The 26,044-nt window shown below is 54.4% G+C and overlaps 1 protein-coding gene across 10 annotated transcripts in view; it reads right to left on the bottom strand.

Moving 5' to 3' along the window:
- The window catches only part of Pcnt (pericentrin), a 96,714-nt gene that overhangs the window by 11,883 nt on the left and 58,787 nt on the right, over positions 1-26,044 (bottom strand). For 7 of the 10 annotated variants that reach the window (XM_078044816.1, XM_078044819.1, XM_078044818.1 and 4 more), the window contains 17 exons: positions 24,413-24,645; positions 23,808-23,924; positions 23,680-23,709; positions 22,731-22,934; positions 21,316-21,486; positions 20,971-21,123; positions 15,415-16,230; positions 14,448-14,627; positions 12,339-13,025; positions 11,231-11,333; positions 8,908-9,062; positions 6,938-7,102; positions 5,215-5,388; positions 4,554-4,749; positions 3,550-3,751; positions 3,200-3,350; positions 1,317-1,982 (listed from right to left, as the gene is read on the bottom strand). In XM_078044816.1, coding sequence (XP_077900942.1) covers positions 1,317-1,982; positions 3,200-3,350; positions 3,550-3,751; positions 4,554-4,749; positions 5,215-5,388; positions 6,938-7,102; positions 8,908-9,062; positions 11,231-11,333; positions 12,339-13,025; positions 14,448-14,627; positions 15,415-16,230; positions 20,971-21,123; positions 21,316-21,486; positions 22,731-22,934; positions 23,680-23,709; positions 23,808-23,924; positions 24,413-24,645 — 4,403 coding nt within the window. The remainder of the gene's footprint in view (positions 1-1,316; positions 1,983-3,199; positions 3,351-3,549; positions 3,752-4,553; positions 4,750-5,214; positions 5,389-6,937; positions 7,103-8,907; positions 9,063-11,230; positions 11,334-12,338; positions 13,026-14,447; positions 14,628-15,414; positions 16,231-20,970; positions 21,124-21,315; positions 21,487-22,730; positions 22,935-23,679; positions 23,710-23,807; positions 23,925-24,412; positions 24,646-26,044) is intronic. The other 3 variants (XM_078044821.1, XM_078044822.1, XM_078044825.1) reach the window with 1 other exon arrangement.

Raw genomic sequence — 26,044 nt, 5'->3', positions numbered from 1 at the left:
CGAATTCTATCTCATGAAGCTGCTGGGCACACCAAGCACACTTCTGATAGGAACTCCTACAACTATCATCATACCACTTTAGGATCTGGTTTATCCTTGAAACGTTTAGAAACCCAGAGTTTTACTTTAGGAAGCAGATGTCCCTTTCCTACTTCATGGCAGGCCAACCCTTGGAAGGACCAGGCCATTGGTTTTACCTGTGTGTTAAACACACACACACTCTTTCATAATTTCATAAAATATAAAAGCAAGCAGTGAAGATACTGTTTAAAAAGCCTTGAGTTGACATAAAACATATCTAAATATTAAAAGCCTTCAAAACCCACAAGAGAACACTTCTGGACCTGTCCCCTGAGGACACTGGGATTTCAAAGACATCACAAGGAAACTACATCCAGGAACCCTTATAACACAGCTCAGAAATTCCCATCAGAACACCGCAAAACAAACTCAGAAGCCTGCAGCAAGAAGGGTCTGCCATGACCACATGGGGCTTATGCCAGGGACGAGAGGGCATCTCAGATGGAGGCCAACCACTTGGCACGTACACACCATCAGGGAAAAGGACCAGAGCCACAGATCTCAACTGACCCTGAAAAAACACAGACAAGAGCTTTCAAACACTGGGAGAGCTACCAAAGACTTCTGCAAGGCTGCCTGACCAGAGGATGGTCCACACTGGAGCTTCAGAAAGCTCGGCTTTTTCTCCCCTTTTTTTGCAGCCCTGCAGATTGAACCTAGGGCTTACCACAACCAAGGAAACGGTTCTACCTCCAGGACATATCCTCAGCCCTTATTTTACTTTGAGACAGGGTCTGCCTAAGTTGCCAAAGCTCACCCTGAACTTCAGATCCTCCTGTCTCAGCCTCTCAAGCCTCTGGGATCACAGGTGTGGCCAAACCATACCCGCCAGAAGGCCGTTTCTTGTTAAAATGTCAGCACTACACAAGCAATCCACAGACTGAATGCAATCCCTATTGTAACCCCATGGCCTTTGTGCAGAAATGAAACTCAAACTTCAGTCACATGGAATTGCAAGGAGCCCAAATGGCCAAAACCATCTTGAAAAGGAGATAAGCTGAAGGAATCACGCTGGCCAAAACCATCTTGAAAAGGAGATAAGCTGAAGGAATCACGCTTCCCAATTTCAAAGTTCTCTGCCAGGCTGGAGGAAGTTGCAGGATGAGGTGCTGGCAAGAGGACACTCAAACTCGAGGACAGAGGTCAAAGGCCCAGGATGAGCCCCTTGAGGACTGTCCTACCCTTCACTGCTCAGGTTTTCTAAGAACTCACGAACGGCCGCAGACGGCTCTCACCAGCTTCTCCTTGTCTCTCTGCCACTTCTTCCACTCCTCGACGTCTGCCTGGCTGGGCCTCGGCATCCTCCTCCTGGCTTCCTTGCGGGCTTCGTGCGCTCTCCCTCGTGTGTGTAACTGCTCTAATTCTGCCTGCGGCCAAGCTGGCTTCTCCCTGCTGCTCTCCAGGCAGCATCTCAGCTCCTGGCTCTGGGTCTGGAGCGTGTCCACTGCCAACCTCAAGGTGGCACTTACCTCCTGCTGCTTCTGGAGCTGCACACGGTGCTCCTGGGCCTGAGCCTCCAGCTGCTGCTGGGTGTGCAGGGCCTGCTGCTGCACCCTGGCCAGCACGGCCTGGAGCTCCTGCACACGGGCCTTCTCCTCCTTCAGCTTCCGCAGCAGGGTGTGCTGCATAGGTTTCTCCTGCGTGCTTCGGCTCAGCTGCTCCGTCAGGACCCGCTCATGCTGCAAGGCCTCCGACAGCTCCCGGGAGCGGCTCCTCTCTGCCTCTAGGCTCTCCTGGAGCTGGGATAGCTGGCTGCGCTCCTGGGCCAGCAAGGCTTCACAGCGCGAGTGCTCAATCTGCAGCTCCTGCTGCAGGTTGTCCTTGGCCATCCGCTCATGTTTCAATGCAATACATAGCTGATTATTTTGAGCATGTTGCTTCTCCAAAGATATTTTTAACTCCTGCATTGTTGAAAAAACAAGATGGGGAAAAGTAAATAATTGTGAGGAAAATCATCTAAGTAATTTTCCCTGCCTAGCATCTGTTCATGATCTGTGACCCAGCGGTTGGGTCTTTCCAAGTTTGTACACACAGGAAGTCTTGCTTCTGTCGTCTGTGACAGGCGTGGGAGTGGCCTCGCGTCAACACACACACCTGCCCACACTCAGGAGACCCCTCTTCTGTCCTCAGAAAACCACGAAACCCAGGGCCCAAAGACACACATGTGCTGGGTACTGTGAACCAGGATTCTGAAAGGCAGGCCCCTGACCCACAGAGCTGACAGAGAACCCGCTCTGAGCAAGAGGTCACTGGTTAGGCCTACACAGGACAAAGAAGCTGCATTCCCACCAATGTTCTGGGCCATGCAGAGACCTGCTGAGGGCCATTGTCAAGTAGGAATGACGCATCGAAATCTCCTTGCCAAGCGTACCCCATGCTGCTTAGAGGACATTCGATGGGACATTGCATGCATGCTTTAATAAGGTGACCTTGCTCAAGGACCAAGGCGGATCTGGGCTTAGAGCTGATCAGGTTTGAGGAAGTAACCGGCTCCTTGAGTTTAAGGCGTTGCCAGTTTAAGACAATGGGTTTTAGGGAAGTTGGAGATTGAAGATTATTGCTGGGATTAGGGTGTTCCTGCTGCTTGTTCCCGTTGAGTTCTCGTGAGATTAAAATGGGATTTGGAGATAGCCTCGTGGAGTAGGTGAATTGTGCGGGCAGACGGGAGAACGGGATTGCCCCTGGACCTGTGTGGAGGCGGTGTGAGAGCGGGAATAAAGAATTGCTGTTTGAACCTACAAAGGTGTGTGGTGGCTCGTGATTCTGGTGCCAAGCCGAGACCTTGGCAGAGACCACGCAGGCTGCGTGAACAGTCAGAGAGAAGACTCGCCCACCTTCCAGAGACGAACCCTCAGGGACAGCAGGGACCACTGAGCAGAGCCATGTGCCTTCATAGGCCACCTGGGCTGCCCCTCCCCAGTGCAGTGGTTCTGTCACCACAGAGTAGAACTTTGCCTAAAGACGCAGCCCGCTCTCACTGCCTCAAGCTCCCAGCAACTGGGCGCACTGCTGGGAAGGAGAGCCAGGCAGGCGGCAGGGGTGACGGTGGGGTTGTCTCTGCACCCTGCTCCTGACCTCCCTCACTGGCTGCAAGCCTGGGCCCCCTGTTGCCCGTTACCTCCAGGGCCTTGGCACTCTGGCCCTCCCTCTGCAGGTGCTGCAGCTGCTGCTCCTCCTGCTGGGCCTGGAGGACACGCTCCTTCCCACGCTCACGCTCCAGTTCCTCCAGTGCAGCCTTCAGGTCACTCTCCTTCCCGTCCAGCAGAGACCTGTGAGGCGACAGCGGGGGCACTGTGGGCACATCAGGAATGCTGACGGGAAGGCAGCCTGCCACCCCGCTCATCTGTGGGACTCCATCCCTCACTCCCAGACCCCAGCCCAAGGGTTCTCTGTAAGCCCCACAGCAGATGGGGCTGAGGGGACCTGTGACCCAGCTGACAGTCAACAGAGGGGGCTGTTGGGGCATACCTCAGCTGGAGGGACTCCCGCTGCACCTCATCAAGGGACTGCAGCAGCCTTGCGTTCTCCGACTTCAAGTCCTGTGCTGCGCTCTGCTCCAGTGCCAAGAGTCTGCGGACATCACTTGCCGTCTCCTGCTCTTTGCTCAGGGTTCTCTGCAAGTCACTTGCTATGCACTTTTCCTGCTCAACCTTGTAGGCCAACAGCTCAACTGAGAGAGATCAAAACACAAGACAGCGTTACTCAAAAAGAGCGCCAAGCGTGTGCGAGCGGGGCTGAGTCAGACAACTGCTGAACAGGTGGCGGGGACGCCACCTTCGGCCTGCATCCATCCCTCCTAGGCCGGCTCTCCAGAAGTATCGACGTGCCCTCCAGGCCATCCCACAGGGCCAGCCAGGCCTGCCACATACTCCCGCAGCGACAAACCTGTGTGGCTTTGCAGGAGAATCTCTGGAACCAATGGAAGAGATCACCCAGCTCTGCACAGACTCCTCTGGATAAGAGGAGGAGGAGACATGCCCCACCCATCCATGAGGTCAGTGCTTTCTATGCACCAAAGCCAGAAAAGGGTACATGAGAGAGAAAAACCACAGACCAGGGCCCAGGCAGACACAGGACGAGAGCAAGTACAGCCTAGAATGCACAACTGGGCAGAACCCAGCACAAGGTCATCTGCAGAATGCTCCTCACACTAAGGAGTGACCAGTACAAGAACGGACATTTACCCAGGTCTGACTTGCACAAAGGCCAGAAAGCAAGTGGGGAAAGAACCAAAAGCATCACTTACTCACAGCTGATGTAAACAACTACAAAAAGCTGCCAAAGAACTTAAATTGAAAGTGGAAACACATAACACTCCCAAGGCCTCCCACATGCTCACAGGAGCAGGGTTCTGCAGCCTGGGTGTCCCATGAGCTGAGGGCCTAGCTGCCACTGTCCGGTACCCCACAGGAGCACACCCAGTGGGGGCCGTGAGGTTGGAGGCACAAGGCAGCAAGAGCAGTGACACCCACCCTGCCTGCGCAGCTGGTGCTCCCGCTGGCTCCCACGGGCCTCTGCACTGGTCAGCGCCGCACACAGCTGCTGCAGCTTCTCCTGGTTCTGCAGGTGTGTCAGACGCAGCTGGGCACGCAGGGCCTGGACCTCAGACAGCAGGCTACTCCTGTCCTGCAGGCGCTGGTGCTTCTGAGCCTTTTCCTGCAGGTCTCCCTGTGAGAGAAGAGGCATGGTGTGAGGCACAGGACTGGCAGGCGCTGGGGAAGGAGGCAGAATTTGTGTATACTTGTCCCCTCTGCAGCCCACCCTTGCAAGTCTAAGCTTCCAGCACTGTTGGGACAGGCTACGGACCCCAGGAGTGTGGTGGGTGCATGGGCCCCAGCACCCCCACAGCTCTAGGCCCAGGTGGAGATTGGCCCCTGACCCTCAGCACCCCTCGCCTGTCAGGCACAGCGGTGCAGAGGCTCTGGTGCCCTGCAGTATCCTCATCCTCTGGCCCCACGTGCAGAGTGCTGGGCAGCCCGGAGGCTGGTGTGCCAGGAGAGTGAGGTTCAGGAAGAAGCAGGGGTTCAGGAAGAAGCTGGCCAGAGCTCAGGAGTGAAAGCACACACGCTCCACTGCCTCTAACAGAGCCAGGGGCCTGGACTGAAAGGGTGTAGGTGCAAGGCTGCTGCTCACCTGCTCTCGCACAACCTTCTCCAGCCGCTCAAACAGGAAGCTGTAGTCCACTGGGTCTGGGCCGCTGGGCCTTGACTGCAGTTCTGCCTTCAGTTTCTCCCGCTCCCTCTCCAATGCCTCTTGCATGGCCTGCAGAAACCGGCCCCTCCAGTCGAGATGCATATCAGAAGACTCCTGTCAAAGAGAAGCAAAGTCCCATGCTGGGCTGGGAGTGGCAGAGTGATGGCCAAACATTGCCTGAGACCCCAGCTTCTGTCCTCAGCCCAGCAGAAAAAGCCTCCATGCTCTCACCAGTGGGTGCCACGAGTGCTCTCCCACACATATGCTGGACCCCCAGCCCCGCTGTGACCGCACTTGGAGGCATGGCCTCATTAAAGTTGAGTGGGGCCAGGGGTGGGGCCCTGCTCCAACACGACTGTGGCTTTGTTTCTAAGAAGAGGATGAGATAACAAGTGCTCTCTCTCTCTACCATTGAGGATCCAGCAAAGAGGAGCCATCTGCAAACCAGGAGTCAGACCTCACCAGAGCCCAGCTGTGCTGGCTCCTGATCCCAGCCTCCAGTCTCCAGAGCGTCAGAAATGAACGTCTATTGTTTAAGCCCCAGTCTGTGGTTCTACTATGGCAGCTGGGCAGGAGGAGGGCAAGAAAAACCACTCTGACAAGGAAAGGAGACCACGAGGGCCCAGGGTCACTCAGTGCCAGATGCAAATTACTGTCATAAGCAGAAACAGTGAAGTAAGACCGCGCGAAATGCTCACACATTTCTCTCCTCTTGGGCTGCTGCACCCTCAGGGCCTGGTCTAGAGAAAGCCAAGATTGTTATGGCTACCCTGCTGGCACCTGGCAGCCTCCAGGGGCCATGGCCAGGAGTGGGCACACTGCTGCTCGAGGACAGGGTAGCATGAGCCAAGTGTAAGCAGTTCCCCAGGCACCTGTGGGAGGGTCGAGTCTGCACATGCTATCCAGGCCTACCCAAGGGCCGTTAGTGGGGCCGGGCAGGCGGCACCTCCATGGGCACCAGCAGCTCCCAGCACCAGGACATGGCTCTTCCCTCCCTTGTGGCCCTTTCACCCAGTGGGAAAAGCAGGAGTCGGAGACTGAGAGCAAGAGACATCACGATGAGGATGGAGCATGGGGAGGGGAGTGTGGGGCCTGGTATGAAACTCAGAAGGGTCTTGGCATCCATTCTGTGTGCTGAGGCAGTTCCTGGGCACCGGGAGGGGCCAGGTCCAGGCGACAGCCTGGGGTATAGCCGTGCAGGGTGAGGGTGGCAAGGACCAGTGGGTCAGTCTGCCTGTCCCATGGGCAGGCCCAGATATGCCTAGAGATCTCAGAGCCGTGTGACTAGCTGGGCTTCCTTGGTCCTGTCTCCCACTGACCCTCCCACTTCCAGAGCTCATCAGCTAGGGGCGTGCACAGCTGTGCAGGGGTGCCGTACGGGGGCATTCTCCTGTCCTAGCAGTGCGACATAACCCCCATGTCTGTGCACAGCTCCCCTCAGACCTGGCTGTCACTCTAAGATCTCAATGTCCTTTGAAAAACAGATGTGAGATGCAAGTGAAATCGGATCTTTCTGGGGACAGAGTGAGGCTAGTGGCAGAGCACTTGCCCAGCGTGCCCAAGGCCCTGGGTTCTATCCCCAGCACCCCCCCAACCGCCCCCAAAAAAGAAAAGAAAAACCAGACCCCTGTATTTCTCACTCACTGAGCCAGTGATTCCATACCTTCTCTCCTCTCTCTGGGGCCCCCTCCAGCAGGCCCTGCCCCTCACTGGAGAAGTAATCCAGGGAGGCCCAGGGCTCACCCTTGCTCAGAGTGCTGGGGAGGCCTCGGCTCTCGGATAACGCCAGGATCTGGTGGCTCTCGTCACACACCATCTGCAGCAAAGCCTGCAGGGGAAACACAGGAGGAAGGGAAACGGCCCGCAGCCGCTGCCACCATCCAGAGTGCGCTGCAGGGCAGGAGGATGCTGCCTGCACAGTGGTGGCGCCCGCTAAGGGAGCACGCAGAGAGCCACCAGCTGTCCTCACCACGGGCTTCAGACTTCCCTTCCCAGCTGCTGGAGGACACCTGCTCCCTCTCTCCTTCCTCCCAGGAACACCATCTTTCCTCCAAGCCGGGGCCCAGCAGCTCCCCAGCTCTGAGACGCTTTGAGGAAGCTGCTCCAGGGCCCATGAGCGTAGCCAGGCTGCCACCAGCACCCTCAGCCAGCACAGGCTCAGGGGAGCATCCGTGGCTTCCCCACACCACTGCGTCTGGGCAAACTGCAGGAGTGCCAAGTGGGGAAATGCAACACTAAGACGCTGAGCGTGAGTGCGACCCGGCCACCCACAGCAGAGCCGGCCGCGATGCTAAGGACACGACCAAGACAGGATGACTGACATGTGCTGGAGACCCACCGGGCTGACGTGAAAGACAACTTTAAAACAACGTTTCTGGATGCATGAGGGAGAAGAAACACTGTCTCCGATGCTGAGTAGGTGCACACCGAGGGCCTGCCCAGAGGAAGGGTGGGCCAGGTGGGTGCCACTGGGAGGCAGAGCCCCCCCACCACCTCTATCCACACAGGGCCCAGTGACAGTTTCCCTGGCTACAGACAGCGGGCCCCTTTCTACTTTGTAAGTACGCCATTTCTGGATTTTGTAACAAAGAGAAACATGCTTTAAAAGCACCCCTTGGACAGAAAACTCACAACCTACGGCCCTCTAGGTACAGCTTCCCAGCCAGGGAGGGCTGTGTCTCTGCAGCCCTGGGTTTTCTGTGAGAAAACCTTCTCCACATGGACAAGGCCCAGGCCCAGGTAGTGGCGCACCAACAGCACCGGGACGCTGGTGGCTCCGCCCAGGGCTCCATCACCACGGCTTCCGGGAGCCAAGCCTCTGCTCTCGGGCCCTGGGGTTCTGTCGAGGAGCAACCTCCAAGTGTGTCCCACCTGCATGTGGCCTGCCACCCTGGCAGAGGTCCTCACTGGCTTCCCTAGTGTCGCCTCACCTCAGGCTGCTTATCCACCCTGTATTCAAGGGCTCTCTGGGGATCTCCCATTGCAAGCCCAGCCTTCCACAGCCTCTTGGGGTAGAGCTACTCTAATAGCGACCACAAGTGACCACCCAAAGGGGCTACCCCAGGGAGCACAGGGTCTACGGAGGACACAGGAACCACACAGGGAGACCACACAAGGTGGCAGGCGTGCTCCCACAATGTACTGTGGCACCAAGGCAGGAGCGTCGCCCCTGGGGCTGCCCCGTGGCCCTCACCTACACACAGCATGGCCCTGGTACTCTACACTCCAGAAGGCATCTAAAACAACCCAGGGAGACAATGCACTTGGAGCAATTTAAGAAATCTACAAGAATGACATTTGGGACTTTAAGTTCTGACTCAAATAACCACAGCCCTTGGCCTCACTGCAGCCTCTTGATGGCTCCCTCAAGACTTCCCTGAAGTTCTTGCTTTTTTTTGTTAATTACTAAACTTAAGTATGAAGAATTTTCATTAACAACCTAATTTACTCCTTAAAATTTGGGAATTATACCTGAATTCCACCAGAGATCTGCCTCCAAAACCAAACCAAACACACACTATCATTTCCACCAATCAGCCACAAACGATGATAAATAAATGCAAGAAGAGGACTCTCCCTGTCTCTTAGGACTAACACACATGCACTTGACCCCCACGAAGTGCTGGTCCCTACCTTCATGTGCAGGGGGTGGACCTCCTTCTCCTTCATCACTCCGGGTGGTTGTGGTGACCCTCTGGAGACGAGAGCAGGAGTCGCAGGACCAGCGGTGGGGACCTCGGGTCTTCCCAATTCTGGGCTCAGCATCATTCCACAGCCCAGGCTGCCACCTACAGCACCACATGGTGAGACCGGGCCACAGAGCCCACCTCCACCTGCACCACAGCTCCATGAGAGGAGGAGAGCTGAGGAGCACGGGCAAGGCAGGAGAAACCTCATCAGGTCAGGGAAGGCCACCCTGCATGCCCATGCCAATGTCCACGCCTAGAGGAAAGCCTTGGGGACACCGCGCTCCTAAGCATAGAGGGCATGCACCCCTCACCGAGCTGACCACCTCCCCAAGCCAGCACGCTAGCGGCTGCACACATGAGCCTGTGCTCTACAGGCTCAAGGAAGGGAGCAAGAGTGGCAGGGAACAGCCGGTGTCGGCCCCGAGGCGAGCGGGCAGCAGCTGGGCAGGCAGCAGACATGTGGTCCAGAAAAGGCACGCATGCCCAAACATAGCTGAGACAGGGCCCCAGGTCCTCTGACAGGAGGGGGCTTGGAACCTTCCCAGGTGTGCAGCCCCATCTGATCCTCAGGCCCCCGGCAGGCAGGGCAGTGAGGAGGTGGCACCTTCAGAGCACCCAGTTCCAGACCCCAGCAGAAAGTGAGACGTCCAGAGACAAGGCCTCACTGGAGGATGGGCCAGTCCAGGTCCTCAGACCCAGAAAAGAGCATACTGGGAAGAAACTGGATGTGCAGCCAACAGAAGACAACGCAGGAAAAGCGGCTACCACCTCCAGGGAAACAAGACGAGGCCTGCTGCTACAAGGCCAAGACACAAAGGTACAGGACGGAGCACCCAGACCGGCCTCTCAGGAATCCAAAGTGGGAGAACAGAGACACACTAGCACCAAAGTTAAGAAGCTCCACAAAAATGTGGAGACAAGGACAAGGAGAAAAACTAAATTAAAGAAATCAGAAAATCAGAGCAGGGGGTCTAATGCTTCATTTGCAAAAGCTACAGAAAGAAGAGAGAAGGCCACAGGATAAATGATTAGAAGGAATAAGAGGAAGCTCTTGAGGCTAGCAGCTGCATGGCACCCCAACTAGGCAGCCCTGTAGGTCCCTGGTGTCAGGGTGGGTAGCATTCCAAGTCCAAGCACACATGACTCCCAACCCAGGAGTCTGAACCAAGGCAAACCGCAATGAGACAGAGAGTCTCAAGAAGCCTCCCAGCACACGCTCCCAGAGCTCTGGGAAGCTGCTTCATTCCAGCACAACACCATTAAGGAAGGAAGGGGCTGGCCAGGCATTAGAGATGCTCGAGGGCTCCGGGGACACATAGCTCAGGCACGTGGGTGGCCCAGCAGCGGGTGTGCAGCAGAACAGGAATAGAGGAAATGTATGCTAGGGACACTCGGCAGGGACACTGGCACAGGCACTCACAGAGCTGGGCAAGACTGCACCACTGCTATGAATGTCACGTGAACTGGCAAAGGTGACTAGAAACAAGCAAACGTTTGTTCCCAGAGCAGAATGTCGAGCATCCCCAGAGAACAGGGACTCAAAGTCAGGGCAGACAGGACAGCAACAGCAAAACCTACTTCATTAGCATTCAGCAAGTGCTAAATTCCCAATGAACTATATTTCACCATGATCTCATTCTCAAAAACCAATGGAAGAGGCAATGATGAATCAAAAAACAAAAAAACAAAACCTTGATGGCTAACTTGAAGAGAGACACCCTTACAGGAGAAACTGTCAAGTCAGATGAAGACGTTTGGCAGCCACAGTGGTGAGGCCAGTGTGCAGGGCCCAAGCTGGGGATTGAAGTCTGCAGCCCGCCCACAGGACCCTGCCCTGGGAAGCACAAGGAAAACCTGGCGACTGCCCCACAGCCAAGGGTTCCTACAGGAAGACCCAGGAGGACACAGCAGCCCATACACCCTGGGAACAGCCGAACACAGGTGTGCCAAGGAGCAGCGCAGAGCAGCGCCACTGCCCTTCCCCAACTTCAGGAGGCAGAGCCAGTGGTGCTGGCTGCTCTGCCCTAGCTGACCTCCCTTTGTCTGCCTGCCTGCGGGGGCTGCCACCAGGACATCAGCAAGGCCAAGGGGCCAGCTCTAATGCCGAGTGAGGCTTGGAGCTATCTAAGAGATGCACTGCCGGTGCAGAGTGCAGCCAGCAGCAGGTCTGTAGCTCACCAGTGGCCAGGGGTGTGAGGATGGGCACCCCGGGGTATGCCTGAGCCCTACTCCCTCTAAGAGGGAGAGCAAAGCAAGCCAAGACTCACTGTGTTCACTTCCATCACAGTCCCCTGCCAACCCCAGAGGAGACGATCTTCGTGTGTCTTGAGAATTAGAAGCAGTTGCGATAAAGTCCTCGACGTCCTTCTCCTGCAGACAGACAGACAGACTCTGAGAAGCTACAGAGCAGCAGCTGCACTGCTCCACTCACCAGCCGACCTCCTCTGGGCCTCTAATCCCCTCGAACCCACCGAGGCCAGTGCCTCCTCTGAGCTGCATCCCCAGCCCTGGTGAAGTTCTGTGGAGAGGCAGGGTCTCGCTAAGTCGCCCAGGCTGGCACCATCCTCCTGTCAGCCTCCCAAGCAGCAGCAATCACAGTGTGGGCCCCACGCCTGGCTTGGATGGAAGCTTCTAGGGCCAGAATTGCCATGTTCTCACTCGAACAGCATGTGCCAGCATTCAGAATGTGAACCCACTGGGCCCCAGGCTCCACTACTGACTCAAACGTGCCTATGGCACTTCAGTAGTCTCTAGCAAATATTTCAGATTTTTAATTTTTTTGTGTGAGATGATAGTATATGGATACTTCAGAAAACACATATCCCCAAATTATTTTTATTTTAACTTAAGATACAAAATCCCAAAGTTGTTGTCAGGAAAAACATCATCTAATTAAAAAATGATACATTGTTCTTAAAATTAACTTGCATAGGGCTGGGGTTGTGGTTCAGTGATAGAGCGCTTGCTTAGCATGTGTGAGGCCCTGGGTTCCATCCCCAGCACCACATAAAAAGTATTAAATAAGAATACTGTGTCTATCTACCACTAGAAAAAAATGTTTAAAAAAATTAACTAGCACATGTACAACCTGTGAGATGTGAAATGTTACTGAAAATAAATCTAAAACCATTCTGGACAAGAATCCTCATGTCAATCAGGCCCGCAGATGGGTTTGTGACTCTGCTGCAGGACGCTGCCATCAGCTGACACACCAGGCGGGTTGCTGAGGCAGCTCATGTTGGAAACGCCTGAGTGACCTAGGGGTCCTGCCACCACAGGCGCAAGGCCCCTGCACAGGCAGCTGAGCCAACAATGGCGCTGCTGTGATACATCCCCATGGGAACCCTGAGTGGGGCAGAGCAGGGGGGCACCTACCGCAGCTGTGCTCTCCATGGGGTGGTGGTGGTGGTGGTCAGCTGGAAGGGCTCCTGCCCACTGCAGGGCTGGTCCTGCTGCTGACCCGCCCGGGTAACAATGCAGCTCCGACATGTCGGCCTGCAGCAGCGAGTCTGCCCCGGGCTGGGGGGAGGCCATGACACTGGGCAGGCTCAGAGCAGCTGAGCAGGGTGTCGGGGGGAAGCTGGGCTGGGGGTCCAGGGTCGCATCCTTCCGGAGGACCTCAGGAGAGCTCCAGGAGGACAGGTCCAGCACCCCTAGTGGGTCCTTCTCAGGCTCAGCCTCCTTGGCATGGCAGGACTCGCTGGGATCACTGGTCCGTGAGGAAAGGGGCTCGTCCTGTCCCTCTGTGTCAGGCATTTCCATCCTGACCAAGGAATCCCGACCTTTAGTATTGCCAATTAGACCCCACGGGGTCATGGGGAGAGCAAATGCATCGACAGGAGGCAAGGCGTCTGCCGCTTCTCCACTGCAGGAACTCTCACTGGAGCTGTTTTCTGACAGGCTGGCCACTGCCAAGGGCTGCTGGGGCTCAGAGCCCCCCATGTCCATGTCCTGGAAGGCCATGGAGTGTACTAGCCGGTTTAGTTTTTTCTGAAGTTGTTTCACCTGAGCTATGAGGTTGAATTTCTGCAGCTGACAATCTTCCAGTCGCTTGTTCTTACCCTGCAGGTAAGGCGAATATGCACACAGTAAACCCAGGGCGCCTCACAGCACCGTCTGGTCCTACAGCCCATTCAGGGACTTCCTGGCACGTGTGCGGGGAGAACCCAAGAAAGCCCTCTGCCTGCCAGTTGCTTAAGATTTCAAGCTTGACTTAGTGAAAAGAAAAAAAAAAAGAATCGAGGCTTAAAGGTCTTGGGCCTGGAGAACAACTGCCACAACCATCTACATGGTCACTGGCTGGCACAGCCTTTGCACATGTGACCAGAAAGGGCTGGAGACCCAGGTAGCAGCCCTGTGAGCAGCAGCTGTCTGCAGGTGGTCTCCTGGTCAACCCACGCCTTCTAAGGACAACAAACACACGGGATGCAGGGCCGAGTGCTCTGAAAACCTGCAGGTGTCTCTCCCGAGGGCTGTGACAGGCTCACTCATCCTCTCTGAGGCACAGCCCAGGCCACTGTGGAATCAGTGAGCATGGTGCATGTGGCCCAGGCAGGAGGGGCCATGTCGGCTGCACCACCACTCACATAAGCCAGGGCAAGGGGACTTTGGTACCCACGCACACCAGCCCATCTGGGAAGACCCGAGCAGAACCGCCACTGAGGCAAGCGTGGCTGAGTAGTCAGGTGACCGGCAATGAGGACGAGATGGGGATTGGCTGGCCCAGCAGGGCCACAGGGCACATTCCCCCAGGAGGAAGGCACTGACAGACACCATGAAAAACGTGTGGAGCATATGTGGCAGAGGAGCATGGCTACGTGCCCCCTTGCTCAGTCAGAACCCTGCCGTGGCCTAAGGCTGCTGAGGAGCAAACTCCCAGGGAAAATGTAAGCCCACTCTCCTGGAAGGAAAAAAAACAGCAGTCAAGACCTAAACCCTAAAGCATTTCAATGTCGGACTGACACTTGGGGCACAATGGTCTAGAGCAGGGTGAAGCTGGGCAACGTGGTCCTCACAAAACCCCCCGCTGCTCAGACCAGGGCAAACGTGTTCAAAGCCCGTCTTCAGTGTAGCTAGCGGAGACCTCACGATGGACAAGGCACACCGTCATGGCTGGGCAGATGCATCCAGAACCTGCTGCTGTATGTGGCCACGAGCCTTCACTACCATGAGCTCCACACACTGTGCCAAGCCTCCCAGGATGCACAGCTGTGCACCTGCAGTCCCCAAGCCCGCATACCCACGTCCCAATCCATAATATGCTTTCGCACACCTTTGCCCTTTCTGAAATGGATGTGTGCCCCGTGTGCATCCCTCCCTGACCCCAGACACACCACATACCTATTACCCCACCATGGTTGAGCCTTTCCACCTCCTTCCCTCCCTGGAGAAACAGGCCATGCACCATGTGACACGCACACACCTTCACATCTCGGTTGCCCAGGCACCTGCACCCCAGCCCCACCCTCACGGCCACCTGCATACCTGCATCCCTGCTGGCACCCTGCCAACATCCTCTGGGCTCAAGCACATGCCCTCTTTCACCAAGAGTAGCTCCGCCTCCAGCTGTCTCTGGCAGACTGTGAGCACCGACATTGCACTTTCCGGTTTGTGGAAACCAGTGTCCTTCAGTGTCACCAAGACTTTGGCAGGCTGCAGATCATCCTTGACAGGAAATAGCAGGAGGCACATGCGGTCAGAGCTGAGTGAAGCAGAAGTCTGGATACTGTAAGCTGTGCTGAAGACTGCCCAGGCTGGAGCCTTATTAGGCAGAAGGGAACTCAGAAGGAATGCACCTTGCCTCTGCTCCATGCCCACAAGGTCAGAGTGCCAGGTTGAGGACCCAAGGCTGGGGGCATCCCTCCCATCAAGGCGGCTCACAGCACCGGGTGGCTGGAGGCATCTGGGTCAGAAACTGCTCTGCCTGGGCATGTGAGGGGCAGTGTGCAGCTAAACCCTGATGTCCTCTACTCAAAAGCAAACAGGAATACTTTAAGAAGAAAAAGCCACATAGGGCTTTGTGTTCCAAAATGAAATGAGCTTAAAATATTGTATGCAGGAAATGCTTGTATAGCCATTTGATTAGATGAGAGGGAATCAATGCCAGTGATCCCCACATGTAACCCCTGGAGCACTTGAGGGTTCCAATAATAACAAGTCTGACACTGTACCAAAGAGTGAGGCCCAGCCTGACTCCTGTGTAGGTCCCACATGGGCACAGCCCAGCCAGTGCTCCGCGCTCCCTCCTCTACCCTGCCAGGAGCCACCAATGGCAAATGTAGCCCCACTGTCTAGCACAAGAGAAGTCATCCAAGTTGCGAGATGAAAAGTAGAAGAACAAACTCAATCCAACGCTCCAGCCCAGCCCAGCCCAGCTGCCCCTGCCGCATGCAGCCCCAGCTCCTCAGGTGCAGAGGCTGGGCATCCGTGGCCAGCAGGGATCAAGGCCTACCTGTGGGCCTTGGCCGTGGGGGCCTCCGCTCCCCTGCTCCAGCCTGTCATCACACACAGCCTCTGCGTCCACACAGGCCTGCTGCTTGCCCAGCTCCGCCTGGCACCTCAGAAACCGGTGGCTCAGCGCCTGCAGCTGGCGGCTGAGGCGGACACACTGCACTCGTAACCGCTGGAGCTCAGGAGGCTCCTCCGGGGCAGCCCGAGGCTGCTGTTCAAGGGTGCAGCGGAAGCGGGCCAGGGCCAGCAGGACGGCCTCCAGCTCTGCGGAGTGTGCTGCTCTGCTCCTGTTCAGAGCACCGATTTCTGAATCTCTCTGCACAAGTGTTGCTTCCCTTGCCTTTAGGAGGGCTTCGAGCTCCTGGATCCGGGAAGCCATGCCCTGGACCTCAGCCTCCCTCAGGGCCACACTGTGTCCCAGTTCAGCCAGTTGCCGGGCAGCGGCCTCCTCTGCTGCTTTCAGGCGCTGCTGTAGGGCCTCCAGGGCCTCGCTATGTCCACGTGCCTGGTCGGCCAACAGCTGGCCCAGGGCCTCCTTGGCAGCACGTGCAGCCTCGAGCTCAGCCTGCAGCACCTGCCCTCCGGGGCCTTGGGCCTGGGAACAGAGAAGCTCACTGTGCAGGCTGCCCACCTGACTGTCACTGAGCTCATGGACCACGGGCCCCATAAGGGACAGCTCACTCTGCAGCTTCTCAATGACCTCATGCAGCTGTTCAATTTCTTCTGCTTTATCCTTTTGTAACCGTTCCTGGTTCTCTTGCAAATTTTCAATAATGGCTTTCAGCTCTTCAACCTCAGAACTTCTGCTGTACTCACCCTGAAGAGAAAGCACGTTTCAGAGGCCATTACCAAAGGAACCACCCTGTACCTCCTCTTTCAACACATCAGCCTGAACCCACTCAGCAGGTAAGAGAGGTCAGACAGCTCAAGGCATGGCACAGTGACAGGAGCAAGGTCACAGGCGGAGGGTGTACAGCTTCCCCACCTTCTGACTCCCAGACTCTGCCTGGCCTGGCCCCTTTCCAAGACACTATAAAACAATGCTTTTGCCACCTTTAAGTGCTAACATTTAGATACTTTGTTTCATTTTCCTGAAAGGGCCTTTAGGTTCTAGGTGTTAACCCCAGCAATAGAGTAAGAGTAAAGAAAACTGGCCAGAGGGTCCGCCATCACCCAAGGGCTGAAAGCCACACAGTCCTGCCACCCAGAAGGTAAGCTCGCTGGAAGAGTCCAGGGCCTGCTGTCCTCATGACACGGCGCAGGGTAAGGGCCCACGCTCCCAGCTCTTCCAGCTCTTGCTGGAAGAGCTTCCTAACCCATTCTCATATGGTACAAAATACCATAACTATGATAAAGGTGATAGGGTGATAAAGGTGGGAACATTGCAACTTGGACCTTATTTTCTCTCCAAACTTATAAAAATAGTGACTGGAAAATCAGGATTAAAATCTATGTCAATATGGCTCCAAACTCCATTTTCTTAAATCAATGGTAGTGACTGAAACAGAAAGCTTCTACCCAATTAGTGTTCTATAACAATTTTCAAACAATTTGTTATGGTCTGTCTAATGTACTGCTTCCAAAACAGCTGAGGCTTACAGCATTGCTTAGCTTCACTGGAGCTCCCTCCCAGTGGCTTCAACCAAAACACCAACGCACCCCCCACACAGAAATAAGACCCCAGTGCTCTTCTGGTCCCCTTCAGGATGCTCTTAGCTGTTCCTGGCACTCACTCACCAGATACAAAAGCCACGCTGCATGCTTAGCAAGACACACGTAGATAATGGCCACTCCTCCTGCCCTTGAGCTGCCTTGCACACCACTCACCATCTGTTGCACACATGGGGGTCTTGAGGACAGTTTTGACTGTGCAATCTCTGCTTACTCACCAACTGCTCCAACTACACTGGGGCACGGTGGCGTGCAACACAGATACCACACTCAGGTGATTCTGAAGTGAAGCACCAAAGTCTGCCCTTGGTCCCCCAGACACAAGGCAAGACGTGGGGAAAGGCTACGGTGCCAAAAGAAAGCCAAAGACAGCTTCAGGCTGAGCTGAAGGTGGACGCCACTGCCAGAACACATGTTGGACAGCCCTGTGCATGCTGTGGCTACTCCCTGGGGGTCCTTGGGAGAGGTGGCACTGGTAGAGGTCACCAAGGGCCAAGGAGGGCTGGAACGTGGATTGGGAGGGCAGAGTGGGGAAAGGGCTGCTAAGATCCATCTCATGAGACCTGACGGGGGGCGGGGGTAGGGGGCTCAGCGATGGCAGAGGCCACTGGATGGCAGGTTTTTGGCTCTGAGACTTTGCCCTCAGGTGACATAGGCAGACCAGGCCCAGGAGGAGGACACAAGGCAGTCAGGCTACAGAGGGAGGAGTATCCTCAGGAGGCAGAAGCAGGGAGTGAGACCCCCAAGTTCCACGTCAGTTCCATATGACAAGCCAATGCCATCCCTGAGCCAGGGTGGTCACTGTCCCTATAAATAAGAGAGTGTAGCTCAGAGGCTAGCCCAGCCTCAACACTCCAGAAGCCAGAGTCCCCGTCACCTGCACAATGTCAAGGATGTCAATCCAAATCACTTAAGATACCCAGCGGTGAACCAGGAACCTGTGGCCAGATCTGAAGAGCAGACAAGAAGTGGCCACCCCACAGCTGCAATGGCCACCAGTGGAGGGCATCTCGCTGAAAACTCACGTGGAAAGACAGGAACCAGCACAGAAAACTGAACACACTGGAGAATGAGCACTGGTGACTCCAGAGGTCACGTGTCACCTCCCATCACTGTCATGACACCTGCTCCACCCAGAGTAGAGAGTGCTGCTGGCTCCTGGCCTCACAGGCCTCCATCCATGGTTGTGAGGTCCCACGACAGCACAGTGCGTTGTGGTGGGAGCCAATGGAGGAGGAGGCCTGTTCCCCTTGACCAGAAAGCCAGACCAAGCAGGTCGGTCCCAACATGCCCTCAGGGGCACAACCCAGGGACCTCACTTCCTCCCACGGGGACCCACCTCCAGGGGCTCCACCACCTCCCAACACCACCATCCAGGGTGAGGGAAGTTCCAGATCCAAACAGCAGCACTGGCGGTAAAACTACCGCCACAGACACAGTGGCACCGCCAGCTCGGGTTTGAGAAGGGGCGAGAACAGCTCCGAGAGCAGACTTTCAGCACACGCCAGCACAATGAGGCAGATGTTGCCAAAAAGTAAAAAGCATATCAAAACCTGAACACAAAGAAACACTGCGAAACTCCCAAAAAGCCCTGGGGTTAGGCAAAAGCCCTCAGATACAACTCCAAAAGCATGAAATATTCAATACAGTGGGCTTCATCAGAACCAAGTTTTGCTTATGAAGTACATGTTAAGAGAAGGAAGATACAAGAATGGAAAAAATATTGGCAAAGAACGTATCAAAAAAAACTCTGCTCAGAATTCCCAAAGCTCAACAGGAATAAACTTTTAAAAAATTAACCAAAAATTAGAACAAATAATTCCCCGTGATATGAGTGGCAAATATGCACATAAAAAGATACTCAGGACCAACTCCTTAAGGGAATGCCAATTAAACAAGGGTACAACTGTCACATTTCTTAGGATGGACAAGACTGACCACCATGAGCAAAGAGGACACGGCAGTTGGGAGGACAGCTGTGGGAGGGAGGAAGCGGCTCACAAGTTCTCTTCAGGTAAAACATTTTCCTAACAAATGGATTGGCTACAAAACTATAGACATTTAACCAAAAGAAATAAAAACTTATTTTCTCATAAAAACCTCCATATGAATCTTCACAGCAGCTTGATCGTGTTTGATAAAACCAAAAAACAATCCAAGTTTGAAAACCAAAAAACAACCCAACAAGAGCAAATGAAAACCACGGCAGTACATCCCCAGAGCGCTGCTCAGCAGCAGGGGCTCCCTGATCCACAGGGCGGGGCTCAGCAGCAGGGGACTCCTTTATGCACCAGGCCTCAGCAGCAGGGGACTTCCTGATCCACAGGGCGGAGCTCAGCAGCAGGGGAATCCCTGTTCCCCAGGACACTCATCGGGAGGTTCCAATGGTGCATAGAGCAACAGGCTTAAGACTCAAACATATCATGCCAAGGGAGCAGACTCCAAATTTTGGAAAAATCAAAACTGCAGTATAAGAGGCTGGGGATATGGCTCAGTTGGCAGAGTGCTGGCCTTGCATGCACAAGGTCCTGGGTTCAATCCCCAGCACCACAAAAAAACAAAACAAAACAACAACAACAAAAAAAAAAAAACCGCAGCATAATAAGAGCCGCCACATCTTGGATCAAGGACAAGTAAGTGGTAGCAACATTGTCAAGGGCTGGGAACAGTGTGTGGTGACCACAAAGGGTTATCATAGGGGAAATATTTGAAGTGACAGTGGTCACTTGTGGTCACTTGTGATCCCCATCACCAGCTTGGTGATAAAACTCTTTCTTAAAATAAAAAATTGAAAGGGCTGGGGAGGTAACTCGGTGGTAGTTGTGCCCCTGGGTGCAATCCCCAATACGAAAAAGTATTAATTAATTAATGCTTTAAAGACATTCCTCAAGGTAATGCAAGAGGATGTTTTCAAATTTTGCCAACAAACACAGTTTTAATAAAAAACTGCCCACAAAACTCTTTACCTTAATGCCCTAGTCATCATTATACCATTCCCCAAAGTTAGCAAGACAAAGTATCACAAATGCAGGAGCCAGGGGCTGCAACTCCAGCACAGGACCCGCCTTGCTGGGAGCATCGCCTCCGTAACAAAGCCGACAGAGAGACCTGCTCGTGCACCCTGACCTCACAGGCACCACAGACCATCCTAACTAAGCAGGCCTGTAGTTTAAATTTTGACAATCGGAAATCCCACTGGAAACTGTTCTGCTCACTCTGTCTATTGAAATGGCGCGTGTTTGACTTTCTGGATTCCGTCCCTGCGCTTCCCAGGCCACACACTTCGAAGGGTCTCAAAGAACAGGGGAGGCCTTCTCCCTGCTCTGCCAGGGGAGAGGCTCCCTGGGAGGACGGCTCAGCAAACACCTTCAACTCGCAGCACATCACTGTGGAGAGGCGACTGAGAGGGCCAGGCAGGCCGCATTTCTCCCACACCAGCAGCTCCTGGTGAAACAGTGCTGCTGGTACCACGGGACAGCCCCAAACAAGGTACGTCAAAGTCACCCCTGAGATTGCGAAAGGTTCCCTCCCACACTAATCCCATCATGGAGGCTGCGTCCCTCTCCACTGGGCCGATGCACCAATAAGCTCTTCCCATGAAGAAGTGGGAAGGGTCTGCGCTAAGGCCTGACTGAGGGTGGGTTTCCTTCCCAGCCACCACAGGGACGAAGCTCTGCTGCAACTCGACCCCAACAAGACCCTCTGGAGGATCAGGACGCAGGACTGGAGGGCTGCTGGCCCTCTGCTCTGGCTCAGAGACAGCTAAGGCCACACGCGCCGGGCCACGTGGAGCCAGAGCAGTCTGTGTTGGAGGGAAGGCTGGAGTGGGGCGGTGTCCTGCTCGGGCAGCACCAGCTTAGGCCTCCCGCAGGCCCCTGTGGCCTACCTGGATACCGGCACTCTCCTCGTCAAGCCCCCGGGTGCTGGTGGCCGCAGGGTCGCTCTGCACATCTAGTTTTAACTTCAGATGTAGTATTTCTTCATTTTTACCTACTAGGTCATCTTTCATCTTTTCTAGTTGTTCTTTTAAGTCCAAAACCTTGCATTAAAACCAAAAAGTATTAAAAATCTTCTAATTTTCTAGCTGACTTAATAAATAGCTCTGAAAATTTTAGAAATATAAAAAGTATCACATGAAAGTGACAGAATTACAAAGGAGATAGCACATATTGGACACATGTCTTTTGACAATGTCAAATATGGGCACTGCTGCTGCCTGCACCACACTTGCCTGGCTCTCGTGCTGAAGCAGGGCCCTCTGCAGCGCCTCTGACAGGACCTCCGGGCCTTCCAGGGGGCTGGCCCTTGGAGGCATGGGACACCTGCCCTCGGGGGTCCTAGACTGCGGCAGCGGCACCAGTATCACGTCACTCCTCTGCTGTTCCTTTACTGCCTCTTCTTCCTATTTAAGAAAGAGATGGAAACTTACTTTAGGCAGACAAAGAATCAGGGACCTCACTCTGCTGCCTCTATAACATAGACCATCCTGAGATATCCTAAAGCAATGGGGGCCCTGCACTCACCTGTGCCCAGGGGCTCCAGACCACAGACACTAAACAGAACCCATCTTAGCTCCTGCTGAGCCCCCCTCCCCACGCTGGAGAGAGCCACAGGAGCACCATGATCCCACTGGGAGAGACCTTGGTGATCACTTGACAAGGCACAAAAACAGTCACTAGGCTATCTCCAATTCCAAAACACTAGAAAAAAACTGGCAAGAGGAAGGATATGGCTCACAGCACCTTCAACACATTTTAAGTGGGGGAAACAGCACACACAGGTGGGCAAGAAACTAGCATACCAAGTTGTACAGGTGGTCGGACCTGGGGGGGGGGAAGCCATTTCTTCACTCCCAGCACTAATGAGCTCAGTGAAAGTCTGCTGAGTGAATGAACAAAGGGACAAAGCAGCCTGAGGGACCCGGCAGGGACATATAGGAAGTGCTGGATCAGGGAAGGATCTCCTGTGGGGCAAGGCTAAGCAGGACCACCAGGAAACACAGGTGCTGAGGTGTCCTTCCCAGGGTGGTGAAACCAGGGCACCCTGTCCTTGGGGGCTCAGTCCCTCCCACCAGCACTCACAAGAACCAGGCAAGGCTGATGAAAACTGAGTCACCCTTGAACAAAATTCAGTCTGACTCTCAAGTTGGGCTGTTCTTTGGGCCTCATTTTTTAAGGGACGTTTTAACTTCCAGTGATATGAACTAAAAGTCAGAAGTTCAATTTCCACCAATCAAATGGTCAAAGGAAACAGCGCCACTTCCTGGGCAGTTAGAAGCTCAGGCCGCAATAAAGTGGGCAAGAGGTGAGCAACTAAGTCAGCAATGACTAAGCAATTAGTGAGCAACTAAGCAAGCAAGAGGTGAGCAACTAAGTCAGCAATGACTAAGCAATTAAGTGAGCAACTAGGCCAGCAAGAAGTGACCAACTAAGTCAGCAAGATATGAGCAACTAAGTGAGTGACTAAGCAACTAAGTGAGCAAATAAGTCGGCAGGAAGTGAGCAAGACGCGAACCACTAAGCGGGCCACTGAGGACTCATGGTGCACTGGCTCCTGGCAGGTGGAGTATTGGACAGAGTGGGAGTGAGGTGCTGCCCCTTGTACACCCCAGCCATCCATTGCACTCCTAGGATGCAGTTGCTTTACTTGTAGTTTTTTCACCATCTTTTTCTGTTTTTCCAGTTCTTCCTGGAGCTGGGCCACCTGTCTTTTGGTGTTGGCGTTTGTCTCCTCCAGATGTTTAATTTCTTCTTCCTGGATTAACACTTGCCTATCTGCCAACTCTTTCTTTATAACCAACTCATTAAATCCATCCGATTTTTCTCTCAACTTTTCTTGCAATAGTTCAATCTAAAACACAAAAAAGCATGAGAAATAAAACAGACTGTTGAACAGCAAGCTCTCTTCCAAACAAAGAAAGCACACAACACAAGTGACAGAAGTTTCTCCAGACCTCAGTTGCACAATGAAACCCACACAAGAATGAGACACAGGTGTTTCAGGAAGTGCATCCTCTCCTAACAAGAAGATCCATAAAAGCAATAATGTAAGACAAGACAAGTTAGTAAATTAAAACTTTCTTTGACAGAAAGGAATAGATTACTATTCGGCAGCAAAAGGACCCCTTTGGGATGCAACCACCTGGGTGGCTCTCCAGAGAACAAGGGGGGAAAGCCAGTCCCCAGTGGCAGCATCCAAGACTCCACTACAGAATGCTCCAGAGACAGGGCGGGTCCGCGCTGCCAGGGGCACAGGGTACTGCAGGGCACATGGCTCTGTTCCACCGCAGCCCTGTTGGGTTCTGCAGGATGCCACCATGGAACAGGGTTCTCTCTGAGCCTTACTTCTTACCACCACACAAAACCCACCATCTCCTCAAAATAAGTTTAATTTTAAAAAAGAATAAGGAAATCACCTAGAGCCAGCTCAGACAAGAGGGTGCAGATAGTCACAGACCTGAGCAAAAGCCAAGAAAGCACCAAGACACAGGGTGGTGCATGTGGCCCCTGCTGGCCACTCAGGTGAGGGAGCCTCAGCCAGCAGGGAGCATCAGCTGTGTAGAAGGGACGGGGCACAGGCGGCGCTGCCATCCTACCTCCTCATCCAGCTGTGCACACTGACGTCCCTGAGTACACGGAGGGCAAAAATGTAAAGAGAGACAAAGCTTAGAAACACTCTAGAGATGGGCTCCCCAGAAGGCAGGGCAGACGGCAGCTAACCCACCTGACTGTCAAAGGGGCCCAGGGGCCGCAGCCTGGCCACCTGGCGGAGCTGCCCCTCCAGCCTCTGGATTTCCTGCTGGAACTCTTCACGCTCATGCTCACGCTCAGCAGCCTGCTCCTGCAAGGACCACCCCAGGAGACCTGTGGCAGCTGGGCGAGGATGGCTGCCCCGCTGCACACGCCCACCCACCCAGTAATATGGGCTGCTCCTGGGCACAGCCCCTCTCATCCTGGTCCTTTTGTAAAAGGAGTAAGGTGAAGAGGAGCACCCCTCTAGCTGAAATGTGAAGGTGGCCTTTGAAACACCTGACACCATTGTAAGGGGCACATGGAAGCCAGTCAGGAGCAGACAGCCGGGGTCCACAGAGATGGCCCTGGGCTCCCTGCAGGGGAAGGCGAGGTATACAGATACCTCCTGAGATGGCAGGCTCTTCCCTCAGAATCATCATCACGAAACACTGACAGGACCCAAGAGCCCACGGAGTCGGCCACACAGCCATCTGCCTGCACAGGGGAGCACTGGATGCCAACCTACAGGGTCCTGTGGCAGAAGCCACTTGCTGTGAGGACCTAGCAAGGGGAATATTTACTGCCCAGGCTGCTTACGTCCATGAACTGCCGCTGGCTGCGCAGCTGCTTGTCCAGGGCAGCCAGCTGCTGCTTCAGGGCCACAGCCTCCTCCTCGGCCTGCCGGGCACAGCCACGGTGCTGCGAGAGCTGCTCCTCCAGCTCCAACTCTAACAGCCGCACCTGGGAGAGCAAGGCTGCGCGGTCCTTCTCTGCCTGCTCCCTGGCCTCCACCTGCTCCCTGGTTAGAGATTCCACTTCCTTCTTCAGTGCTAAAGAAGACAAAAAAGAGACACGGAGGAGCCCCCTGAGGGCACAGACTGTGCAGACAAGGCCCAGGCAGCAGGCGCCTCCTGCTGGTGACAACATGTGGCAGGCCTTGACACGGCTGTTCACGGCTGCCCAGGAAGGAGCAGTGGCCAGGGGTAGGGCCACAGCATGAGCCTGTGAATCTCCCAAACCCGACGCCCAGCCCGTGGAGGTGGGTGGGCCTCGTCCCCTTCCTGAAATCTTTCTCTCCCATAGGGATGTGACACTGCCGAGGCAGAAGCCACGGTGAGAATGAACGTCACCCCAAGGACAGCACAGCCCATCGTCCTCTGAGCCCTCACCCTATCATACCCATGACTTGGCCAGACACCCTCTAAAACAGAGATAAAGCACCTCTGTAAGTAAAAATCACATGTCTTCAATGAAAACTGGTTAAAATAAAAAGCTTTCAAAGCCTGGGAACACACCCTGGTACCTCAGGGAGGTAGGGGCCAACTTCCTGGGAATCCTGTCTGCACTTTCAATTCTCCAAGGTGGAAAACAGAGCATGAGTTGGAGCCTGGCCCACAGGTGCAACTTGGTGCCCGCCCTGAGGCAGCGCCGCTGGAAACCACCTGGATGGGCCCCCAGAGGTGCCAGAGACCTGCCCACAGCAGTGCCAGGGCTGTGACTTGTCTTAGAGGAAAGCCATCAAGCAACTGATAAAACAAAAGCCACGGCCTGAACGTCTGCCCTCTTCAAAACTCAGGGTGAAATGTGACTGCCAACACGACAGTTTGGGGGAGGCCGCTAGGAGGGGCAGCCTCAAGGGTTCCAGCCCCACAGGCGGACTCAGTGCCTCCACAGAAGGGCTCTCAGGGGACCTTCTCTTAGCCTTCCACCTTCTGCCTTGACCTGCAAGGCGCTGTCCCAGGAGAAGGCAATGGCTTCCCAGGCCTGCCAACACCTTTTCCTCGGATTCCCCTCCTTCAGATCTGTGAGAGACCAGCTTCTATTAGTTACAAACTACACAGCCCCAAGTGCTTAGGGATAGCAACGTAAAGCAGACTAGAACACTGGGTACAAAGCCTACACCCACAGATTGAAACCCCAGATTAATAAACATCTCGCGGGCCTGGGATTGTGGCTCCGTGGTAGAGCACTTGCCTAGCATGGGTGAGGCACTGGGTTTAATCCTCTGCAGTACATTAAAAAAAATAAACAAAAAAATAAATAAATGGCTAAACTCTTAAAAAATAAAACAAAAACAAACATCTTGAAAAGGGGGCTTGCTTCAAGGCACAGTGGGCATACCTATAATCCCAATCACTCAGAAGGCTAAGGCAGGGGATGGAAAATTCCAGGCCAGCCTCAGCAACTTAGTGAGATACTGCTAAAAATTTCATGGAAAGGACTGGGGAT

Source organism: Ictidomys tridecemlineatus, chromosome 3 (genome assembly GCF_052094955.1).
Source record: "Ictidomys tridecemlineatus isolate mIctTri1 chromosome 3, mIctTri1.hap1, whole genome shotgun sequence".
Classification (NCBI taxonomy): Eukaryota; Metazoa; Chordata; class Mammalia; order Rodentia; family Sciuridae; genus Ictidomys; species Ictidomys tridecemlineatus.
Note: the sequence above shows the minus strand (reverse complement) of the source record. Positions and strands in the feature narration are given on the sequence as shown.